The sequence below is a fragment of the Cyprinus carpio genome, chromosome A13 (assembly GCF_018340385.1).
Source record: "Cyprinus carpio isolate SPL01 chromosome A13, ASM1834038v1, whole genome shotgun sequence".
Classification (NCBI taxonomy): Eukaryota; Metazoa; Chordata; class Actinopteri; order Cypriniformes; family Cyprinidae; genus Cyprinus; species Cyprinus carpio.
In genome coordinates, this window is record NC_056584.1 from 19,694,881 (window position 1) to 19,719,313 (window position 24,433).

Sequence of the window (24,433 nt, forward strand, 5' to 3'; positions counted from 1 at the left end):
TTAGAAAACAGCATAGGAAATGCTTCTGCAGTGTGTGTGTCTTTCTTTTTCTGTGCGTGCGTGTGTTCATTGTTTATTTATGTGTGTGTGTGTGTGTGTGTGTGTGTGTGTGTTGTGTGTGTGTGTGTGTGTGTGTGTGTGTGTGTGTGCGTGCGTGTGCGTGTGCGTGTGTGACATTGTTTAGTGAAAAGTAAATGTTAGGGGATAATTTTAGCATGTGGGGCAAAAATCTTACACACCAATACATACATATGGCTTTTCAAGGTCACACACTGACAGGCCTGGTTTGGCCATCTATATGTGTGCGTCTATCCATTTTTGGATTTGGGTCACATCTCACTAAGTTTAAACCCCCGTTTACACCAGCATTATGCTTAAAAATCTGCTGCTAGTCTTCTGCAGTACTGTATATTTCTGAGAACACTGACTAAGAACAACATGTCTATCTGAACCTTTATCTACGTACTGACTGACATGTTCAGCTTCTTACATTTGTACCCACGGGTCCGGTTGTAAACACGTCCTAATGATTTGGTTGGACGTCACCTCCATCACTTTTTCACCTATCATTTCAAAGTTCTTCGGTCCCTCCAGGTCCGGCGGTTCTGGCTCAGCTGTTTTCGGTTTATTCTTGGTGCAAAAGTTTTCCATGTTAATTATTTAGTAGCTTCTACCAGTGTCCATTCAAACACAGTTCATATAAATACAGCAATCTACACTGTAAAACATCTAACAATAATTCATATCTAAAAAGTTAATCATTTTAAAAAATTAAACAATATAGATTGGCTCAGATCAATTTTTTGAAACACAATGGCAATCATTTAAATGTGTATGATGTTTTCATTCAGTAACAATTTTATGACTTTAAATAGTTGATTATGGCTTTTATAGAGGAATATCAGATCTTCTTTTAATGAAGCACATAATATTCTTCCATAAAGTTGGGAATTAAATTATTTGACTAGATGTAGATGAATATGGCACCTTCAGACAATAACAGAAAATAGGTCTCATCCACTAAACTATAATTTCCTCTGTGCAATTTGTTTTTAAAAAAGGCAAAGTTCTAGGCAAAGTATTATATTATATTATATTATATTATATTATATTATATTATATTATATTATATTATATTATATTATATTATATTATATTATATTATATTATATTATATTATATTATAGCCTAGTTGATGCAACATAAACTAAAGTTGCAAACTGAGTTTTCCTTTAGTATCTGGCAGACCTCTTGGCATTGCTTTATGGGTAACCAGTTAAACTCAGTTGTGCACTATAAATCAGATTGCATTATGGGTACACGACAGTGAACTATATATGGAATGAAATTGTTTACCAAGAATTTGGACAGCACTACAAAATGCTGACACCCTATATAGTGCACTGTAGAGTCTCTTTCCCTCTCTTGTGAAGTAAAGGAAATCCCTGGAGCCCTCATCAGCAGCTCATACACTGGTGGGCATCCGTCAGATGACAACAAATCTTTTTGAGATATATTTCATTGTGACCATGAAACTGTATTTTGCATTATTTTTTATGCAAAAATAACTGAATTATTTAGTTGTTTTTCCTTGTGTATTTATATGTAGCATCACATTCAGAATTAGCCATAACCCCCCCTTAGTATTTTTTTTTTTTTTTTACAAAATAAATGAATAGCACTTTTTCCATTTTCTCACTGTTTGAGAAAAGATCATTTTTATGCTGTGCTTTTTAATATAAAGTCAAGTAAGGTTTCCTTTATGATTATTTGATTGAACATGCTGAGATGTTTTAAATCTCACAGCGCTTTTGTGCATTTTTCGTGATTGCTATGCATAAGGCTTATACTTGACTGCGTTTTTTATCTCTCTTTTCTTTTCTGTGTATCCACTGTAGTATGCATAGTTGCATTTTTGTCCCACAAAAACTCCTGAATCCAAAGATTTGATGTGTATTCACTAAAAACAAAAAATCTTCCCCATGTAGTTGAGTTTGGTCTGATTGAGATGTTTGTGTGGAGAGGGCATCTCTCAGACATGTATGGAAAATGTTAAGCAGTCTGAAGCGAGATGTTTGATCAGAGAAACCTCTCAGTGAGCTTTGACTGTTAACTCGGTTAGCTCTGATCTCTAGTGAGCCTGTCTATATCTCTACTGACAGACATAACACGGCTCTCAATGATTCTCTTTTTTTTTCTCTTTCTGTATAATTAATGCCCGTGAAGCACAAGTCAATTTACATTAAAAACAGAAATACACTGAAGATGTGAAATGATCATGAGTCTAGTGCCCTCTGCCGTGTTTTCTGCCCTTAAGACATTCTGATATGCATGAGCGTTCTCTCATAGGGATGTGTGAGTAAGAAGTCTGTGAGTATAAATTCAGTAAACAGTTAAAGTTCATAACACTTTAAATAGGGGAGAGTAACACTTTGTTTTCTTCTCATTTGTTTAGCCTAAAGCTAAGATGTTTTGCTCTATTATCTTTGACATGGGTCAGCAAGCTTTACTCATTTATATAATTATGTGTGTGAGTTTAAATATAAATGTAATAGAATAATCAAATTTACTGACCTGAAAAAAAATAACAAAACAGTAAAAACATTGATATTGTGAGATAATAGTGCAATTGAAAATAACTTATATGTCTTATTTTAATATAAATACTCCTCTAATCAAATCCTGCTTTTGTCTAGAGACACTGATCCTGGTGGAAGTCTAAAAATCCCAAATCTCCAGTATTTCAACCCCACAGACAGCTCTGGTCATTTTCAAATCAATATGAATAAAACACTAATCTAAAACTGCTATTTCATGGGTTACCTGAAGAGCCACGAAGCATCGCTGTTGAGCATTTGTTTGTAAATAGTAATTTCATCTCATTCTCTGTATTTTGTTTACTGTGAAAAGGAGCCAAAATGTGCCTGTGTTCATATTATTCTGGATCCGGCTTATTCTCAAGAGAGATAATAGGTTTATCGGTTTCTCATGCACATTCTTGACCCAAAGTTCAGGTCTGACGGCATTCAGCCAGCAGAAGAAATCAGTCAGTGATTGTGCCTGTCAGAAGGAGAGAGAGCTAGAAAACAGCAGGGAATGGATGGAGCAGAGACTGACAGTATAGGGCTGGTGTGAGACTCCCTCACATCCAATGGATCCCCAAATTATTTGGTGTTGAAAGGCCCAGACAGGACGTCAGGAGACAGGGAGAGTGCAGTGTCAGGCTGCTGAGCAGATAGAGGTGAAACAGACAGTGAAAACATCTCCTCAGCCGCTCTGAAGCCTTGTGTTAATTACGTCTCCTATCACCTTGGCATCTGAGAGCTGAGATGAACCTTCAGGGTCAGTGCCGCCGCTCGCTGAGCAACAGATGGGTCATTTTTACAAAATGGGTGCTTATTTGGACCCAGTTTAATTTTTAAATTGCAGCATCCTGACGGGTTAATTTTTTATGCATAAATGACCTTTTTATAGGACTTATAAAAAGATATATACACACAATTCAAAAGTTTGAGATCAGTAAGATTTTTTACAATGATTTTAAAAGTATTTTCTTCTGCTCAACAACGATGCATTTATTTGATAAAAAGCACAGTAAAACAGTAATATTCTGAAATATTATTGTCAGTATTAATATTATTATTATTATATCTTTTAAAATGATGACAGAACTGAATTTTCAGCAGCTATTACTCTGCAGTCTGCAGTGTCACATGATCTTTCAGAAATCATTCTAATACGCTAATTATCAATGTTGAAAACAATTGTGCTGCTTATTTTTTTAATTATTTTTTTTTCTGGAAACTATGATACAATTTTTTCAGTTTTCTTTAATGAGTGCAATATTTTGTGCAATATTTTGTGCATGAATTATTAATTTAAAATATATTTTTAAGATTTTATAGAATATTAAATATATATTTACGATTTTATGGAATATTGGAATTATCTTCAGAATTATATTTTCCAAAAAAAAAAAAAAAAAAAAACCAACAACTGAGAACTCAAATTAAGTGAACTCATCTCACACAATACAGTTACTTAATACCTCAACATATTTTTCTGTTCCAGTGTTTAAATGTACTAAAATGACCTTTTTAAAATGTAAAAGGCACTAGTTTGGTGACTCCTCCTCCTCTCCTTCAGCAATATTAAATATTAATCTCCTTCAGTCTATTTATTCTCAATCGATACGCTGTGTTAACACCAAGACTGCTTTCCCATCTCGGCTCAGGCTCTGGTGATTAACATGGCAGTTAGTGGTATCATCTCTTACATTTACTGGTTAGTGTGTCATTACTTTCTCATCAAGCTTGTGGTGTGATGACCTCGCCACCTGCCTCAGATAGCAGAACAGTATAAATGATCATGTCAAAATTAGTAAATCTACAAGGAATTGGCAAGCACTCGTGATAAATATAGCTAATAGACATTTTGGGATGCAAGATGGGTATGTACAAACAGTCATGTGATTTATATAACAGCGGAGATGCTGATTTAATAAAAAAGTAGGCGTTTTTTGGATGAGTAAGTAGTGAGATTGTTCAGTGTTGGATTTGTGTGCATATTCAACAGACTGTTGTATGTAGTAACTGCTGAAAGTGTGGAGTGAGCTGAGCAGCAAACAGCCATATGGAGATGTTTGCATAAGTGTTAAAGTGTGAGTACATATGCTAGTCTATGGCACCAGTTCAAAGCTGAATCCTTCTCCTTCATCTCCACAGGTTTTCCCAATGAGCCAGCAGCAGAAATCGCCCTGAAGACCGTGCGTGACTGGATCCTAAGCAACCAAGATGAGGTAGGAGCCACTGGTGGTGGTAAACCCTTCTTAGTTCACAGGTCCTCCCGCTTCAAGTTAGAGGAGAACATCTGGTTTGAAGGGTTTTTTATAATTGGAAATCCTTGTGAAGAAAAGGCAGTGTTGGAGCCGGAATCCACAGTCCATTTCCCTGATGGAAAATCAATTGAAGCTTACAGCTCTTCCAAGAGGAAAATTTGAAGTGGCAACTGCTCTCTTCAGTTGTCGTGTTTGTCTCTCTTTGTCTGTTTGTACTTCTCTTATGTCACGTCCAGCTGTTTGCCCACTACTAAAGATGTCTGATTGTGCTAGGATGCACAACTTTGAGGTTTGAGCACTTTTTTTTGAAAGACATTAATGACCTGAGTCTACTTATATCTGAGAAACCAGGTCTAAACAAATGAAGGTAACAAATTCGTTGTGAAAACCCAAACCCAGTTGCCTTGACCATCTGTGCAGCTAGTTACCGTCACACGCTTTGAATTCGAAAGCATTTCAGCTTGAGGAAAGTCCTTACATGGTCTATTGGCTTTTTAAATGGGTTTGTGCTGCCTGTTCGGTGCAGGAAAGTAGGGAGGAAGTGGAACTAAAATAAGCAAAACGAATTTGTAAATTAATCAAGTCATTACAGTGCTGCTGAAAGACTGAACGCATGAATGTGTAGTGATGTTGACAGGTAGATGTTCTAATTAAGTGTTTGACTTGACAGGTTTGTTTGTGATTATTTACGTCATTGTCTGTTCATGCTGATTGCTTCAGTATGTTTAGACCAAATTGACTGTACAAAGTATATTGCATGGTTTGTTTTGACAATCATAGAAGTGGATAAATGAAATCCCTCTTAACTTCACATTAACTGAAGTACAGCTGCTGACCTCCCAGTTAATCATCCTGCTGTTAGAATGAGCAAGATCAATAACTCAATCACTCTGCAACCATAAACTGTAACGTTGTGCTTGCTCTTGAGTTATTTGACTTTGATGATGACAAGTGAGTTGTACTACGACAGGGGGTCTGTGGACCCCTAGTAGAACCTGATATAATTGCAAGGATTTTTAAAAGGTATGAAATAACAGATTAGCATATCACATCACAGCTGCCAAAGCTGTCTGACTGTGACGTGTACATACTGTATTGCTAATTTTGTGTAAATATTTAATATTTTTTCTATTACAATGTATGTAATATCAATGCGGAATGATAAACTTAAATTTGAGTAATTGACTCAAGCTTTCCACTCTAAATCTCAGACTTTCAGTCATGTAATGCTGACACTGACTTTGTTTATGTACTGCCGTAATCCATCTGCTGGCCCCATTAAGACACTGCACTAAGGAATTTGCCTTGTGAGCAGTATTTTCCTATTATCTTAATCCAAGTAAGCTCATATTTGCAATAAACAGAATTAATTTAAAAGACTTCAGACTGCTTGTGAAGTACGTGTAGCAGCTACAATATTAACGTTGTGCAAATGGAGGAAAAAGAAGCCAGAGGTCATCATGCTCGATATTTTCATGCTCAGGAAATCCTGGGTATCCTGTAAGTGAACTCAGATGTAGAATGGACGACATTAATATGCAGCTTTATTCATTAATCAGCATGTACTCTGTACAAGAGGAATTGTAAAGAGGAATATAAATGGAGTAGTTCTACAAACAACCTGTAGTCACACACTAATTAAGAAAAGCACACAAACAAATAAAATTTTGTGGGTGCCACTCTCATTCCTCCGGGTTTCTCAGGATAGATTGCATAACAGATTTCTGGGCCACTTTTATTGAGTGGCCTTTACCTGCAGGAGCAGAGAGCAGATTAATTTATTGTGATTGTTAGGCCAAAGCAAAGCCTGCAGGTTGATTGTGAACTGAAGGGAAGTGAGGATTAATTACAGAGTATTTAGCCAGAGAGAACAAAACACGGCAAGAGCCTTATGGTGTGTCTTCACCCCAAGTGTTACCTGATCTTTTTACTTCGTCTAACATTGCCTCTCGCTTCTAATTATTTAATTTTTTTTAGATAATATGTAAAGGCTAAGTATTGTGATTTGAATTAACTGCATCTGCTGATGTTGCTTTTCCCCACATATTTTCTATTTTTTTTTTTTTTTTTTTTTTTTTTTGGACCATATTTCCATGCTCTATGCGTTGTTTTAGGAATTTCACTAAAGAAATTAAAGTAATCCAGTAGCAGTTTATGCACCTAAATAATTTGTGCTGTATCTAGATTGTAAAGAAAAATTGTCCATATACTTTTTTAGATATTCACCTGATATCCAGTTTATTTAGGCACTTTATCTTGCCCATTGTAACCGACGATCTGATACCTGTAAAGTAAGATGCTTTACAATGAACTTCAGAAGGGAAGGGAGATACTCTGATAATGCTCTGGTAATTTTTCAAAATAATAATAAAGCTGAGCATAAGAACTCCTCTAAAATGATTCCTAAATTATTTATGGAAAAGGGCAGCTGCCTGAAGCTCTTTATTTAATGTTCCCTGCTGATTGTTGCAGATGTTATCACAGTAATATTATTTCTGTTGAAGGGATAGTTCATCCAAAAATGTCAATTCTGTTATCATTTACTCACCCTCATGCCTTTCCAAACCTCTATGGCTTCCGTTCTTCTGTGAAAGACAAAAAGACAAATGAAAATATTTTGAAGAATGTTGGTATTCTGTTCCTTTAAGCTCACTAGAGTAAAGCAATGAAAGTCCACAAGTGAGTCAGGTCGTCCTAAAACTTTGGGAGTTTGTAGCCTTTGCTTTGTTTTGCTATATACTATGTATATATGTTATGTTATTTCATACTCATGGGAGTCCCCTAAACTTCAGCTTCCAGAGAGATCATTTCATACATAATACCAGTGAAAAACCTGAAGTCCATGAGAAAATAACTAAAAAGTCATGAAAAGAGAGATTAGTTGGATAAAGTGCCTGACCTGCAAACCTCCTGTAGTCCAGGAGCCAAGCAGTGAAAAACTTAGAGAAGATGAGAATTTGACATGAACATGTGACTAGGTCCACAGACTTTTCTATTCTATTCTTCTATTCTATCTAAAAAATTTGTGTTCGATTCTATTCTCTACATTCCTTTTTTTTCCAGCCAGAGTACACAGTTGAAACTCCATGCATGAAGGATAATTTGCTGTGCTGATATCATCTCTATCCATAACACTGAGAATGCCATTATTGGCTTGGCATGCGAGAGGTGCATTAGTTCATTAGGAGCATCCCAGGACATAAGTGCATGTATGCACTACACTGTTAACTTCACAATAAGGTGCATTAGGCCTGGCTTGTAAATTCGAGCCCAGGCTTTTAGCCACCTTAAGATGCCTCTACTTATATGTGTAATATATCATGGTACAGCAGTGCCGCAGCACCTCACGCTCCGACAATTGTGATTGATGACTGAAGGTTAACCTTCGTGGGCCAGGGTGTATGTTCACTATACCGCATTGGGGAAGAGTAATGGAGATGGGGTTTTCTGATGGAAGCTGGGCTGCAGTGAAAAGGGGATTGGGATCTTCCCACAGAAATACAGTAAAAGACAGACATTTTAGAATGCTTTATTATTATTATTTATATTATTATTTATTGAAGACTTTCATATGTCGTGGTGTGCTATTTCCTGAAGACATTATTATTATTATTATTATTATTATTATTATTATTATTATTATTATTATTATTATGCTTTTAAATTAAAACTTTTCAGTAAAAAAGCATTAAATTGAAATTCAGAAGTGACAGTAAACCCTTTACACTGTTTCCAACTGTGATGATAAAAATAAAATAAAAAATGTCACATGAATAATATTTATTCATCACATGAATAAATTGCATTTTAAAAAATATTTAAAAAAGAAAAAAGTTATTATACTATTTTAGAATATTGTTTTAAATTCTAATCATGTAAAAAAGTTACTGTTTTACGGTATTTAAAATAAATAAAAAAATAACTGTGAGACTTATTTTAAGAACTTACAAAACTCAAACTTTTAACATTTTTCTTTCTTTCTTTCTTTCTTTCTTTCTTTCTTGCTTTCTTGCTTTTTTTTGCTGGTTTGCTTTTTTCAGCCTATATAGATTCAGAGTATTTAATAGAGTCTATTGAAACATCTCTTTTACAACACTCTCAAATAAGAATGATGAATTGCTGTAGATTTGACATAGTGATTTAACTTTGCAGAAACTATATTCCCTCTTCTTAAAGGTAACTTCCTGAAAATCCTACCCACACAAAAGGTGCTACAAACACAAACAGGACCATTAAAATACATAGAAGCACCTCATCTCTCCAGGTTTTTGGGTAATGCTCAGTCTGGAGGTTCTTTTTTTGATAGATTAGTTTTGTGTATATCCCCTGGTCCAGCTCACCATGACCCTGTTAGATTTACAGAGCTTCACACAGAAGGCATTTTTTGCCCTGCATGTAATCATTCTGAAAATCCAAGCAGTGGGTGTTTATATATATAATATAGTCTACTATATTTTATTTTATATATGTGTTAAACTTCTCTCACATCTGAGGGCATCAAAGAAGGAAGTCACGCTTTCATCTCCTCTTATAAATCCAGACAACACAGCACCCTCTCTCTCTCTCTCTCTCTCTCTCTCTCTTGTATGTATTTCTCATCAGTATGACATCAGGCTGATTTCTATATGACAGACTGTGGCAGCCATAGACATTCATTGAGCCCCCTGCCCCAACCATAATGATGAATCAATTACAGAGGCTGCCCTTTTTTCAGAGGTTTAATAAACTCTATTGCTGTATTTCACTGCTTCTTAAAGTACAGGTTCCTAAACCAAACTGGGTCACATACCTGTAAATGTTCAGCCGTGGCATGTTAATGCATGGCATGCTAATAAAATGTGCAGTTATTTCTTTAGTAATGGTAATGGTAAATGGTAAAGATCAAATGCACTCTTTTCAGTCTGCTCTTCCACTAAGTTTGTGCTAATCCTTTCGATTTTTTTTTTTTTTTTTTTTTTTGTGTGTGTGTATTTATATATATTTTAAATCCTTTCGATTTCCATACATCTCAAATTTGTTGTATAACCCATCTTTTCCTTTTAACAAATTATGCCAGGTTACTGGAAGAACAACTGTGACATCTCATCTAAGAGAGAGAGAGAAAAAAAAAAAAACCTCAGCGTGATTGCACTGGCCTTTATCAGGGCTTTTACACTGCCTGAAAGAACTCAGCTTCAATCACAGCCACTGATTGTCCAAATGCCACCAATGTGCTACTTCTCAGGAAAGAGAAGTCATCTGTTTGCTTTATGTCCCATTTTTACATCTAATTCTGTGTAACTCAGACCTACACTGCTTTAATCTGCCGTTGAAAAATGCAGTGTCACAGTTTATTTGGCTGCCACCTCTAAATTTGCAAACAGCAGACGGTTTAATACAGTGTCTCGGACCCTGGTCCAGACGGCTCGCATCACCTGACATGGCTCAGACACATGAAACAGACTGTGGAGATTCCCTCCTAATAAAACCTTGACCTAACCAGGAATCCATGCTCAGAGAAACTGTGTTACCAAGAGACACTGTGTCCCTGCACTTGTGGCTTTTAAGGACTGTGATCATTTTTCCTTCCGTTTTATTCTATTTTATAAACATGTTTGTTTATTTTATGCCATCTGTCATTTAAGGCATGCGGATAATAAATGCAATCCCTCACAGGAGCTCCAAAGGCCGAGATTGAAGGGCTAATAGAAACAAATGCCTGTCGTGATGGCGCGATTTGCCATCCGAATGGTAAATATCATTCAAGTTCAGCAGGGACTGTGGCAGGTAAGACTGTAATATGACATCAGGGAGATAGTCGCTGTCATTTCAGCAAGGAGGATATATTGAAAATGTAGACCGGAGAACAGGGCAGATAGTAAACAGCTATGTGTATATGTATATATGACCTATAATCATCATGAGACTCAAGTTCAGGTGCAGTTGCCTTTATTTAACAATAAAAATGAGGGATGATTCGTGACAGTCGCTCTGTTCCAAAACCTAGTGAGCATTTTAAGCCATGCATAAAAGACAATCAATAAATACACTGTCAAAATGCTGGAGAATTATTATAAATAGAGTTTATTCAGTTCTGAAAAGTATCAGTAACATGTAAATTATACAATTAAAAACTGATTCTTTATATGTACCACATGTGTATATGCTTACTAGAGTATTGAGTCATTAAAAAATATATAAGTAAAAAAGAAAATAATAATAATTTTCTAACACTTATTTAAAAAAAAAAATGAAATATTTTATTGTTTTTAGTGCAAGGTCTTAGAATGGTGCGAAAAATCATGTTAAAAAAATAATAATAAATAATTATATAAATATTTTAAAAGAATGTTTATCCCTTTTTTTGCCAATGTTATGCTTAAAATATGTTGACCATCAGCTTTCATGTGGGAAAAAGATTAACTAAATTGAATTCAGAACTTTTTGATTTCTGAAAATCTAAATTTTTTGAGAATGATCCGATTGCCTTCATGTTGAGAGTAGGCATTTTTTAAGGTTTCGTTTCAGTTAAAAGGCAGTAGGCAGCATAGTAGCTTACTAGGTAAGCTAGAACAGGATCTAAACAGAACAGATCTAAAGTGTTTTTACCTTAAAGATGAAGTGCTCTTTCATGTTGAATGGTTTGCACATCTTTCATTGCTGTAGGTGGACACTGGAGACCAGGCGGGGGCGTTCACTGGTTGCTAGGAGGTTCAGTTCAGTTAAGGTGAAGTCAGTGAGAAAGACACAGAAATGTCAGATGTTTCTCCTCAAGGTGCTCACTGAACTGAGACTCTGGCATCTCTTTTGTATCTCATGTTGGTGTCACACCTGCCATAACTATGCTGAAATCTGTGGTGTGCAGACACATCCTAAGGCTAACCCATAAGTCTACTACTGCATTCAGAGTAGCTACAGGCCTTTTTTTTTTTTTTTTTTTTTTGAAGTTGTCTGGCCTTTCTTTTCAAGTTTGGTCCATGCTGCCACAAAGAAACCTGCCGGGGTGAGGTCAAGAACAAATTGAAGACAGCGAGAAACTTGTGTTGTCGTATACACGAACACATTTACATACATTACCATGATGGAGTAGCCGGTAGTCCATGCTGGAGTCACTCCAGGGTTCCACCCCCAGAGACCTCTTTAAGCACTCCTCACTTTCTCTCAGCGTGTCCAGTCAGAGTGCACAATGCTGAGGGTGCACTTTTATGTTCCTCTCTACTGACATGGAACTATCTGTCTCAATAGAAGAGGTCATAACCTGTTTATCTAACACAGCCCTCTATTACTTATCCACTGTCCCAAAAGGAAACAGCTGTGGCTTTCAGAAAGTTTGCGTTAGTGGTGGGATGTGTGATGCTTTGTGTCAGCTGGTAGCATTTAGCTGTACTGCTTGTGATAGATGTATATGCACAGATATCAGTGGGCAGGTTTATTTCTGTTCAGAGGTTTGGGGTTGGTAAAATTTGTTAATGTTTTTCTCTTGTGCTCATCAAGGCTGACCAAAAATACAGTAAAAAAATAATAATGTGAAATATTTCAATTTAAAATTGTAATATTTCAATTTAAAACATCTTCAATGACACATGATCCTTTAGAAATCATTCTAATATCCTTATTATGTGCTCAGGAAATTTTTATTCTTATTATCACTGTTGAAAATGAGGTGCTAAATATTTTAGTTTAAATCGTGATGTTTTTAATGTCACTTTTGATCTATTTAATTCATCCTTGCTGAATAAAAATATTTAATTAAAATAAAAAATTAGTGATCCCAAACTGTTGAATGGTAGTGCATATACATATTGTTACACCAGTAGTTGGCGATAAGTGACTGTTTTACAGTTTTTTTACAGTCAATGAATCTGTTTTGTTCAACTACACTGATTCATACAGCAGTGTAACAAGTGGCTGTTTTTATGAGTGAGTTATTGAATCATTCATTCAAATGATTAATTCAAAAACACTGATTTATTCAGGATGCGCAGCAAGCCTTGTTTAAATCTATTTTTATTGGCAGAGCAAAAGCATATAAAGTAACTGGCAATATTACATCTAAAATGTAAGTTTCTCAATTTTATTTTCTTGCTTTTTAAACTGTTGTACAGAAACTATCACATGCTCATGCTCCCTCTTTGTACTCCAACAACTTATCAGAAACGGCTGTTGCTATTCCTCAGTAATGAATGTTTGGGCACAACAACTGTTGCATGACGGCCTTGATATACAGCCATAACAGATGTTTGTTATTTTAATATAAAATCCATCTTTTACTATTATCAATATCTATAAATATTGTTTTTTAAATACACATAAATTATTGTTTGTTTGTCTCCAAATCTGTCCAACTACAGTAAGACTAATTCGATGCTAATTTGATACATATTCACCAGCATTAGAGAATAGACTGAACATAAAGAGAATGATGATTGAATTAAATTGTTTCGATCTGTCAACTGTATTACGGTACATTACAATCTTCAAAAGAAGGGCATCACCTTAACACAGTTATATTAATTGTCCTTCTGTCTCTGTCAGTGTTTGACAGCCTTTCATTACCCAAAACAGTGTAATATCATTGTTAGTGTGATTTTTCTTAAACGTACATTTTTCATAATAATGATATTATGAAATCTGGAAATGTGTGACTCGTTGATAACAGCGCTAAATGAAAGAAATAATGTGAGAACTGCAGTGTAAACAGGCAGCGAGGGTTATAATTAATCAGCAGATCATATGAGAGATATACATAGCCCAAGGTTGCAGCCAATTGCTTCCACAGTGTCAATATGCCCTTCGTGATATGCTTGCATGAAAATCAATTTCGATGATGCCTCTGAACTCAGGAAGATAAAAGTTTATTTAAAAAGATGAATTTGACTGTTCAGTTCCATGCCTGGATTAGTTTTGTCTAATACGGGAAAGACACCTGCTCATCAAATAAGACCCTTGACGTTTATCACTCTTAATAAAAGAATTAGATATGATTTTCATGAGCTTTACTAATAACATTTACATTAATTGCTCCCTAATGCTTATTGTTGCCTTTCTGTCACAATTTTGAAAGTTAACTTTCCTCCATATTCTGCCACCCGATCCATAAAGTTTTCATCACTTATGCATATAGATCCCATTAGAACCTCCTTATCACATTTCTGTTCAATAGAGTGGCCTGGCTTAGAGAGAACTTACTGCAGAAACAACAGAGAGCTGGAGCACATCCTACAAAATAAAGTGATGACATCCTCGTCAGTGAGTCGTTTATCATAGGGATTAATTATGCCTGCTATCTGTGGCTCCCAGAAATGGAAGATTATGAAAAATTTAATGGCCACTTTTTTTGCCTCTCTCCCTGGTGATTGTATTAAAATGGATTAAGCCGTAAACCTCAGGCCTTAGAATGAAAAGACACTTGTCAGCATTTTCTGTCCTTCATAGAGGAGGTGGTGCTATTATTGAAGATCTGTTGCATATCTTGATTGACAGGAGATTATGGAAGAATAGATCATGCTCAAGTACATTACTTCCTGCCTCCCTTACTTTATACCTTTCTTCCTTTCTTCTTTCCTGCTTTCCTTTTTTTGCATGCCCACCTGCATGTTTTTTCTTCATTCTGTCCTTCCTTTTTTTTTGCTTTGCTTCCTAAATTATTGTTTTTCAATTTTCTTCTTATCTTTATTTTCTCTTTTCCTTTCTTTAATTTGTCTTTCCTTTTTTACTTTATTTACTTTTTTCATTTGTTACCTTTTTTCTTTTTCTCACATCATTCTTTCATTCATTTCTTATTTGCTTTTTTGCTTTATTTCTTACATATTTCTTTACTGCCATTTGTTATTTATGTATTTCTACCTTAATTTCGTTTTCATTTTTATTTTTTTTACCTCCATTCCTCCTCCTTTAATGTCTGTCTTCCCTGTTTTGCATGGTCTTAGTATTAACAGTTTTCTGGAGAAAAAAAATTCAATCAATAAAAAAAAAAATCAATAAATAATCTGAATAAACTCTGAAATTAACACAACCTGCAGTGACAGATTTCACTCGATGCGCCCGTTCCAGACAGACGCCTGTTCAATGTCACAGACAGATCCATCAATTGACTGGCCTACATTTGGCATCATTCTTTCCCTTCACTGGCTTGTTGTTATTGATATAAAGAGGACTTTGTGTGGCAAAGCACAAGTTACTTTCTCTGTTTTGCTCATACTGTGGCCTTTAATTTTTATTTATTTATTTATTTATCCTTTATGTTTCCAGGAAGGTCCCATTGAGATAAAAGAAATCTCTTCTTCCAGGGTGTCCTGGCCAAGATGACCATACAAAAATTTCACAAACATACACCTTACAAGACAAAATTATATAGAACTGAAGCAAAAACAATAATAAATCAGTAAATTAATTAAAACAACAACATGGTTCATTTGCTAAACACTGCACTAATTTTTTAAAAATATTCAGAGAAGGAATTGTTTCTAATGGAGTTTCAGTTTGAAATTTATTCCACAACCACGAGTTCCATTTGATGATCTGGTGTTATAATTCTTTCTACGTAGGCATAAAATACTAGAGATGTGATTTGGAAGCATGCCCAGCAATGCCTTAACAGTCTGCACTAACATATGTGATTTCCTTCTTTGATATAAAGAGGACTAACCTACTTTATTATACAGCAAACAATGATGAAAGAACAAGCATTTGATCCCAATGCAGCATGAAAAACACTATCCAGCCTTTTTAATAAATACGTAAAAGCATGCATGTAAATAACATCTCCATAATCTAGAATTGGTAAAAATGTACTCTGAATAATTTGCTTTCTAGCTTTTGCCAAAATAGAATACCCAATCTTGGTTTAAGTCTTTTTTACCAAGTAATCAATATGTACATCAAAAGTTAACTTCATAAACTGCATACTGATGTACATTTTGAGATAACTTCTCATAGTCACACAGCCTGTTAGGAGCTATACATACTATTAAAGTGTGAGAATTAACATGCGCTAGTCAATGGATGCGTGCAAGACCGCTGCACATACTAGGCACTTCAGATCAAAGCCTTAGCAGTCTAACAGCGCTCGTCAATGTCGAAATGACTGAGATGGCCAACCAAATCAAAGTTTTGCTTCGCGTTTCACAGAAGCAAAACGCGAAATGTCAGTTTAACGTTAAAGAGAGCGAGGTAAGATAAAGCTGCAGTGCAAACCATTTAATATTAGTCAACTTTTAATGATACGTTTTACGATAGAAATGTTAAATGACCGACAGCTATATCAGAGGTGCAAAATTTTCTCAAATATGGCCATTTAGAGAGAGAGAGAGATGTGTAAATTGTCTGTCTGTCTCTCTCTACATGCAATGAAGCTGAGTTGAGTTACTTAAAAGACAGTGATTTTACCCCCCCTCGTTGCTGAGAAATATAATGTAGCGATTCAGTATCGATTAATAAAAGTCGTGCGGCAGCAATGACAACAAGTTTAAGAGGTTCTGAATGGTGGACCGGCATTGAATGTGAATCAGCAGGTAAAGGTCTCAGATCAGCCCAGGTGAGCCAAATGATCTTCGTTTCTTACTTTTTTCATAGCGAGGAATCAGAATCAGCCTCAAAGCATGGCCCCAGGCCAAAGCCAGTTTGAAAGTCAATGTTTGTGCATTAATTACGGCCTGACAGACCTGTCCGCTTGAGGGGGTTTAACCAGACATGGGTTTAGACCGCTAGCTTTAACATGGCATGGCCATCAATATAATTCCTGCTATCCGCAGGGTGACGAATTGCATACATGACAAAACCCAGCACCAATTTGTTGGGGTGTTTTATCACTAGATATGTAAACATATTTTTCGGTTTGAACAGGGTGAGACCAATTAATTCTGTCTCCATGGTGGGGTTAAGCATTGATACTTTCATTAGTTAATTACATTTTGACATTTATTGTATTTCTGTTTTATTTTTTATGAATAAAGATAAAGATGGAGTTTATCTCTTAACCAACATATTATTGAAAGCTAAAATGTTTGTTTTCTTAAAATGTGCTCACAGATACAGTACAGTATTGTATTTTCACACTTTGCATTTTACCTGTGCACAGTAAGATGTATTACCTAAAGCTTCAGACTATGGGATCAGGCTCTCTCTCTCTTTTTCTCTTGTTAGCTGTCCTTAAAGAAAAGTGGTGTCACTGTACCTCCAGCACATTATTTGACCTTTATATGGATGATTGATAACAATTTCAATGGCCTCAACATTTTTATGTTGTCCATGTGGTGTCATGGCCACTGCATGCATAAGGGAAGGAAAACTGATGACAAATGCTTCCTTAAATGGGATTATTGAAGAAATAAGCAAATTTGTGATGCTGACCTTGTGAACGTCTTTTTTCAAAAGGGCAGATGTTTTACGTTTTAGCACAAAATGCTTTTTTGGATAATTATCAACAAGAACAAGATCACTAGGTTGTACACAAACTTGTCAAGTTCATCACTAAACACACACTGCATGATCCATGAGACCCCCCACCCCCACACACACCAACCAACCCATCTGAAGCTTTTCTGCTCTCTCCATGACCTGCATGAAGAGGCTGCCCTTTTATTGTATTTTATTTATCACATTTCACCCTTTAGTTTCTGAATATGAAAAGAAAAAAAGATTTGCAGAATAAGAGAATGCGTAAGGATGCCTTTGGTGTCATAAGGAGCTTTTCAATACACACTCTGAGCAGCTCTTTGAAGACCATGTACATCTGATGTTGCCTACTGAGTGTTTAGACAAGTGCCATGGAAATGCCATGGTATTCTTTGAAATACTTTGGACTTCCACAGAAATGCCAAGGTTTATGAATGTAATAAAGATACATTAAAGTATCATAGCATTACCTTCTGATACCATCAGTGTACCAGTGTTGCAGGAGCTAATTTGAAACTTCTTATAATCAAGTACAAGCGATTAACAAAAAGTAGCTAACCACATCGGGGCTGTTTCTTGAGGCCATTTTTTTATATTTAACTGTCAGATTATATAATTTATTTTCATAATCAACAGTATCTGTTTATGATATTTATTTTATCTGACAAAAACAAGGACCTCTAATGTGACAGAACTTAACTTGAACAAACAATTTTACATTGAATACATCTAATGAAACTAGAAATAACCCCATTTACTGTCTATAACTGGATCAAAAACATAGTAATGCACAGCAGCATTTAACTAAATATTTAGCTCTTAAAAAAGCAGCTGTAAATTGCTGCTCAGGGCTTTCTGTGCCGACTCATTTTTTTGAACTGGTTCATCTAAATTAATAGGATTTCCCAATGCTACATATGAGGGAGGACATTGTAGGATTGTGCATTTGATAATTGCCGAGCTTGTTGTATGTGCAATACAATGTGACAAAAAACAGCAGCATAGCATTTTGTCACACTGCACCACCTATGTTGGGAAACAGTAGTTTGTAACTGAAAAAGATGCACTGTTTGAAAATAGCTGAGGTACTGCCACGCTAATGAAAAATGTAGTTAAGTTAGTCGCATTTCTATTTTTAGTTGTTATTTTCTTCATTGCTGCACTGTACTATGGTACCACCATAGTACTTTTCAAGAATGTTCTATGGCACACTGAACTGAAGAGCAATGGGCTTTCTCGCTTGTGCTGGAGCAGGTTAAACAGTCTTTCTCTCACTGTTTCAGCAGCTGTAGCAGTGGCCGTACCGGGGCAGAATTAATAGGCTGACCCTGTTAGGAGAGGCAGGTGGTCTTGAGAGGGGGGTCGCACCTGTCTGAAGAGAGGTCACCCTCTTCTGTTCATCTTTCTTTCTTCTTGTTCACCTTGGGCTCTTGCCAGAACAGGCACATCTTTCTCTCTCTCTTTCTCCCTCTCCCAAGTGACTCCACAAAGTCATTCTTTTGTTACCAACTTCCTCCAAAACCTGAAGAGATGATATCGATAAAGGACAATGTGAATGTTCCCTTAGGAGCTCGGAAAGGCTTGCAATCTCATTTCCAGAGAGCGTCATGTTTGAGGCCGCAGAGACGGCATCGCTGTGGGAGCGCCATTGGGCCTGGCAGTGTTCTCATATAGGACATCTGCTCAAAGAGGCCTAGGTTTTCTGCTTCTCATATGACCAATGCATTTATCAAACTCAGCCTGAACCAATATCACACTGTCACATAGGAGCACATGGCATTCTATCACTACGAAGGTCTCTGACAAGACAAGTCCTTTCCTATTATTGTCTCCCTGTGTGTGTTGTGTGTGTGTGTGTGTGTGTGTGTGTGTGTGTGTGTGTGTGTGTGTGTGTGTGTGTGTGTGTGTTTAAGCTGGTTGAATACTTGTATGTGTGCTGCCCGTGTCCATCTCTTCTGAACTCTTATAGATTCTATTGGAATTTGATCAATTCGCTTCTTCACTTCTTGGGCCTAAAACATACTATTTCTAAGTATGAGAACACAAATGTTTCTAACAATGCATGTTTTTTTTTTGTTTTATTTTTTAAATGTATATGTAATTTATATCATGTTTTCTTCTATGGCCAACTGTTGTTGTAGTGACAGTTTGAAGATAAGGCATAGATTTATTATCTAATGATTTTGATGATTACCATCTTGTAGCCTCAGTTCACAATCAGTTACTCACCTCTTGGTGTGAGGTCTTATTTATTGTATGTAAATCTCTCATGAAAACAAGTTTAATGTTTATATTTCAACAATGAATTGGAGTAGAAACGTAATTATGTGTAGAGTGTTGATTATTATATCTAAAAATAACATAGGAATCAAATTTAACAGTTTGTACTCTCTTATTAATTGTAACCTTTAGTATTATAGTAATGTACCAACTGACAGGGTTTCCTCTATAGTTTACAGCATTAGTAGAGATATTGTTTTCCTTAAGAAAAATCAACGTGTTTTACCTGAGAAATATCCAAATGAATTGATATCATTCATCAAGATTTTTTTTTCATCATACACAATTTCATATTTATGCATAATTTTACATATTAATTGAAAAGGTTGTAGATTGAAGCCTTAGCTTATGCCCCTGACATTTTAATCTATATTTTAAAAATAATACAAAAACAGTACTGAATCGAAGAACTACATTGCCCCCTACAAAATTTAACGCAATAACACAGTATTACAGTGAGTATGTAAATCCGGACCGCAGAAGTGCAGTGTATTGGCCGTACATTTGTGTCTGTGTGATTTTGTATCATTTCACTAAAACTCTGGGAATTTATTTAGTAAGGGGGTAAAATAAATAGGTTATTTATTTGGATTTATGAATGTGAATGTATGTCTGGTGAAGCAGAAAGTTGACTGACACTTAATGCTGTTGTCCGCAGGCTACTTCTTGCCCCATTGGTGAAACAGAGAGATGGAGCAATTGTGGGGAGTTGACATGCTCTCCCCCCTTCATTTTGTCATTCAGCAGAGGCCGTTTGAGGCTGGGTGCTCCTGTGGAGAAGGGCCACAGTGTCTCTATGTCCCGCTCCTGATGCCTGGAGCGCTCAATTACTATTTATATGCTGATCTTTGACAGCTCACTGCTGCCTGACGCACATGCACTAGTGCAGAGATATAAGACACTCGTGCTCTGAGTTCTGTCTCGTACTGAGAGAAACCTCAGGATGGAAGAACTAACTTCCAGATCTGACTCACAGATGTTCATTCAGCTTCTCAGGCACTTTTTTTTTCTCAAACAGTTACAGTATATGACGTTCACATTAACTGTCTTGGAAACATTTCTACTTGTCAGATTCCTGATTTTACTTTTAATCTTAAACTGTGAAAATCCATCAAAAATAATCGTTCAAAAAATATTTTGAATAAATATGGTCACTTATAGAGTAAAAACTCCATTTCAATATGAAGTTGAATATTTATTGTGTGGAATTAAAGAGGAAAATTCCATAGAGGAAGAATGGATGAATGGATCTTACAAATTATGACCTTGACAAATGATGTTCCTAAAAATTTGTTTTTTTAAGACAATATTTTTTGTGAAAAGCGACAAAAGTACCTGCTAATAGTTAAAAAAAAAAAAAAACATTCATACCCTCCTCTTATTATCTAAATCAATCAAACAAACCATTGTGGCACTTAACAAGTACTTCCTGCAATTCTTGCTCCTGTCTTGTGTTTTTTACCATATTTTTAAGGAGACAGAAAGTCATATTTTGTTTGAAGGGGAAGGTAGGCTGCTTTCCTTTAGTCATCAAGGGTAATGGAGTCTTCAAACTGTAGCCGGAAGATTGAGAGTCTCGTAAATTAGACGAGAAGAAGCATAACTGCAAGACACCCAATTCATATAATCTAGCTGAAGAGTTGATTAGACTCTCATTCACTACAAGGACTAGAATATAAAGAACTAGCTCTTCCAATGAGAGAAGGACACTAAAATTTGATTCTTGATTCATCAATATGAAGTTGCACTGTCAAGTTGAAGACATAATAAAAGGTATTATAAATCATTTAAATCTTAGGGTATATAAGAGCTCTGTAAAGTTCTAGGAAGTGTAAAAAGAAGTAAGAGTTTGCTTGATTTTGGGGGAACTATTCCTTTAACATATTGTTTATTTATAGTTCCTGTTTCATTGTAGATAAGCTGAAACCATCAACCGGCTCGGGCAGTTTATCCTTTTGTGTTGTAGCTGGCTCAACTTCAGAAGACTAATTGGACAGATGTTCAAAGTAGGGGTGTGAATGTTGGTCAGTTAATTATCAACCACTGAGCACAAATGCAGGAATAGATGTGGTGTGACCCATCAAATGCAGAAGCTGTGACTTATTTTGCAAGTTGAAATGTTTTATTGTGACACATGACAATGTTTGACTTACGCTACAAGGATAAAATCAACTGACTCTAAAATCGGAGTACCATTTCTGACATGAGAAGGCATTATTCTTATGCTATATCTGGTTAAATTTGCTCATTTAGTATTGTGCATTCACTATCAATTAGCTGTTGGTCATGTTGGTATGATGAGAAAGTGAACAGAAAATTCTGTTTGTGTGACTATATGTGTGGGTTTTGCATCATGCGCAACAGGCCACATTTCAAACAAAGGATGAGTAGTTTGCTCCATTATTTTCTATTGCTTTATAAAAGTCTATGTTGCAAAAGATCCTGTTGATAAATAGGTTTAAAGTGCGTTTTCAACATGTTTTCTGCTGAGTTCAGCACGTAATGCACAAAACTGTACTTTCACCGCTTTTGGGACGTTCCACCGCCCTACCCTCCGTTCAGTGGGGATTCTGTAACCTGTTAATATGGGTGCTAAAATAAATATCCACCACAGACACAAGATGTATGAAATAGGTCTTACGTAAAAAGATATTTACTTGATATTGTGTATCATAAGGGTGGATATTGCAAGGCTAATTTTAAAGGGACTGTTCACCCAAAACATTCACCCCCATGCCGTTCCAAACCCGTGTGATTTTTCTTAAGATATTTTGAAAAATGTATTTTGTGTCCATAAAATGAAAGTCAGTAGAGTCCAGTCCTGTTTTGGAGAAAGCAAGCAATTGAAGTGAATGGGGCTTGCATTTTTGAAGGATTTAAAAGAATTGTGAAGCTTGTAGTTTTATAAAACGATTACATGAACTGATCTGTTAAATAATATTCTTTTTAGGGTTTATGACATTATGTTCTCATGGAGACAAAACTGGACATAAATTTACACAGGAAATGTTAGTAAGCTGTTGTTTTTTCCCCTACAATAAAATCATGTTACAACATATTGTACATGTTTTGTGGTTATACTGTACTATCCCAGAATGAATCCCATGGTTCCATTTTATTATAGATCAAACTTCAAATCAACATAAAGTTCAGCCACAGCACAGTGTAACTTGAGAACTTGGTTTAAAATGTGGTTGTTAACAAATTCTGCTTCCACACGCTCTGAGGTTTCTTGGATGCCTGAGCAAGGTGGCTATTTGTTTAAAAAGTATGAGAATGTTAAGAAGTTTGAACTTTTCTAGACCCCTTGAAGTATGTTTTAGTTACCTGAGGAATCTCTTGCCTGGTTGAAGGGGATTCTTAACGTACACTTTAAAACTACTGACACTTGACAGGTTCTTGCTAGAGCCTTTACTTTTGCTCTCCCACAGGCCTTTGATATCAGTACATAGATCCAGAGACTCATTTTGAGATTTCTTGTAACTTAAATTCAAGTTTGAGGTTTTTTATTTCATTGCTTACTCATACAGATGTTATATACAAGCGTGTGTGTGTGTGTGTGTTTGTTTGCCACCCAAAGCTGAACATAAACCCCTGTGAGTCATTTAGATTATGCTTCTCATCGTCTCGTAGTCTCCATTGACCTCTTATGCGAACTGAAAACCTCCTCATCCCAGATGCATTATAGGTAATTACCATCCTAATAGATCATTTTGTTGCATGCCTTTTGTGGGCTTTGCCATCATTATGTTTCAAAGAAAGCCCTCTGAATGGGTTATGTCCTGTTGTTAGAATCAATGAGCTGCAAATTATTCCATATAGTGAGTGAGTTAAGAACACAGAAAAGGACCACGCAGATAACTCTCAGTTTGAAAACAATGGCTAAAAGTATTACTGACGTGTTGTGTGCGCATATGACTCTGGGCACTGAGAACTGGTTTCAAACAAACTAGAACTTTTTGATGCAGTCAATCTCCAGCGTCATCAACAACACAATTGCGAATGTGATATTGGTTTTATACAACAGTTCAATATACAAGAAGTTAATATAGAGAAACGTGCTAATATTTCAGACACAGTTGCTTGTCTCCTTTTGCTCCACCAATGGAAATACTGTACATCCAAATACAGCTGTTGCACGTCTCTGAGCAACACACAGAATTGGCGTATCTGAATGAACCAGTGGGTTCAGAGTGAATGACTCACTCATAGAGAAAGGCTATGTTTTGTTCTGGAATAAATCAGTGATTTTTAACGAATTGTTTGAGTGACTCGTTCTAAAGTTTGGGACCTGCTATTTTTACTAAGAGAGCTGCTGAAAAATTAATTCAGATGAATTCAGTCAGAATTCATAATAGCATACTAGCACACGACATGAAACTCAAACATGTCAGTGTTGGTTCAGTTTTATTTATTGGAGCCTAAATAAATAAAGGCATTGTTTTTAATATTAAACCTCTGGTAACCCCATGAGTCACCAGCTTAGGGAGGATTCTGCATCGACAGAAAATGAAAGAATCATAAGTGCTTTGTGGCACTGGGTTGGCTTTCAAGGAGGATGGCGGTAATAACATTTACAACAGTAGAGGAGGCTTTTAATTTCACCAGCCCACCTTTCTTCCCCCTCCTTCTTATCTCAGTCTTTCTCCACTTATCAGTGCAGTCATTCTTCATAAGTGCCACACAGGCTAATGAAAGCATCATCTATGACGACAATGAATGGAAAAAGGAAGTTGTGCGTGCTTACCTGGAAGTGGAGTGGATATACACATTTGGACCCAGCCTGTGCCAGCTCTAAAGCTGCCAGAGAGAAGAGATACTCAGTCAAAACAAATTAACAGCATGAAGGGAAGCAGTTTTCAAAGGTCAAATTCTCTCTCCCCTCTTTTCTTTTCCACATGTCTTCATCTATTATTTACTCTCTGTGATCTTCACTGTTAT

General features: G+C 36.0%; 1 protein-coding gene across 2 annotated transcripts in view; it reads left to right on the forward strand.

Moving 5' to 3' along the window:
* LOC109101205 (ADP-ribose glycohydrolase MACROD1-like) overlaps positions 1-24,433 on the forward strand; it is a 510,464-nt gene that overhangs the window by 387,048 nt on the left and 98,983 nt on the right. For both annotated transcript variants that reach the window (XM_042769233.1, XM_042769231.1), the window contains exon 8: positions 4,725-4,798. In XM_042769233.1, the coding sequence (XP_042625167.1) occupies positions 4,725-4,798 (74 nt within the window). The remainder of the gene's footprint in view (positions 1-4,724; positions 4,799-24,433) is intronic.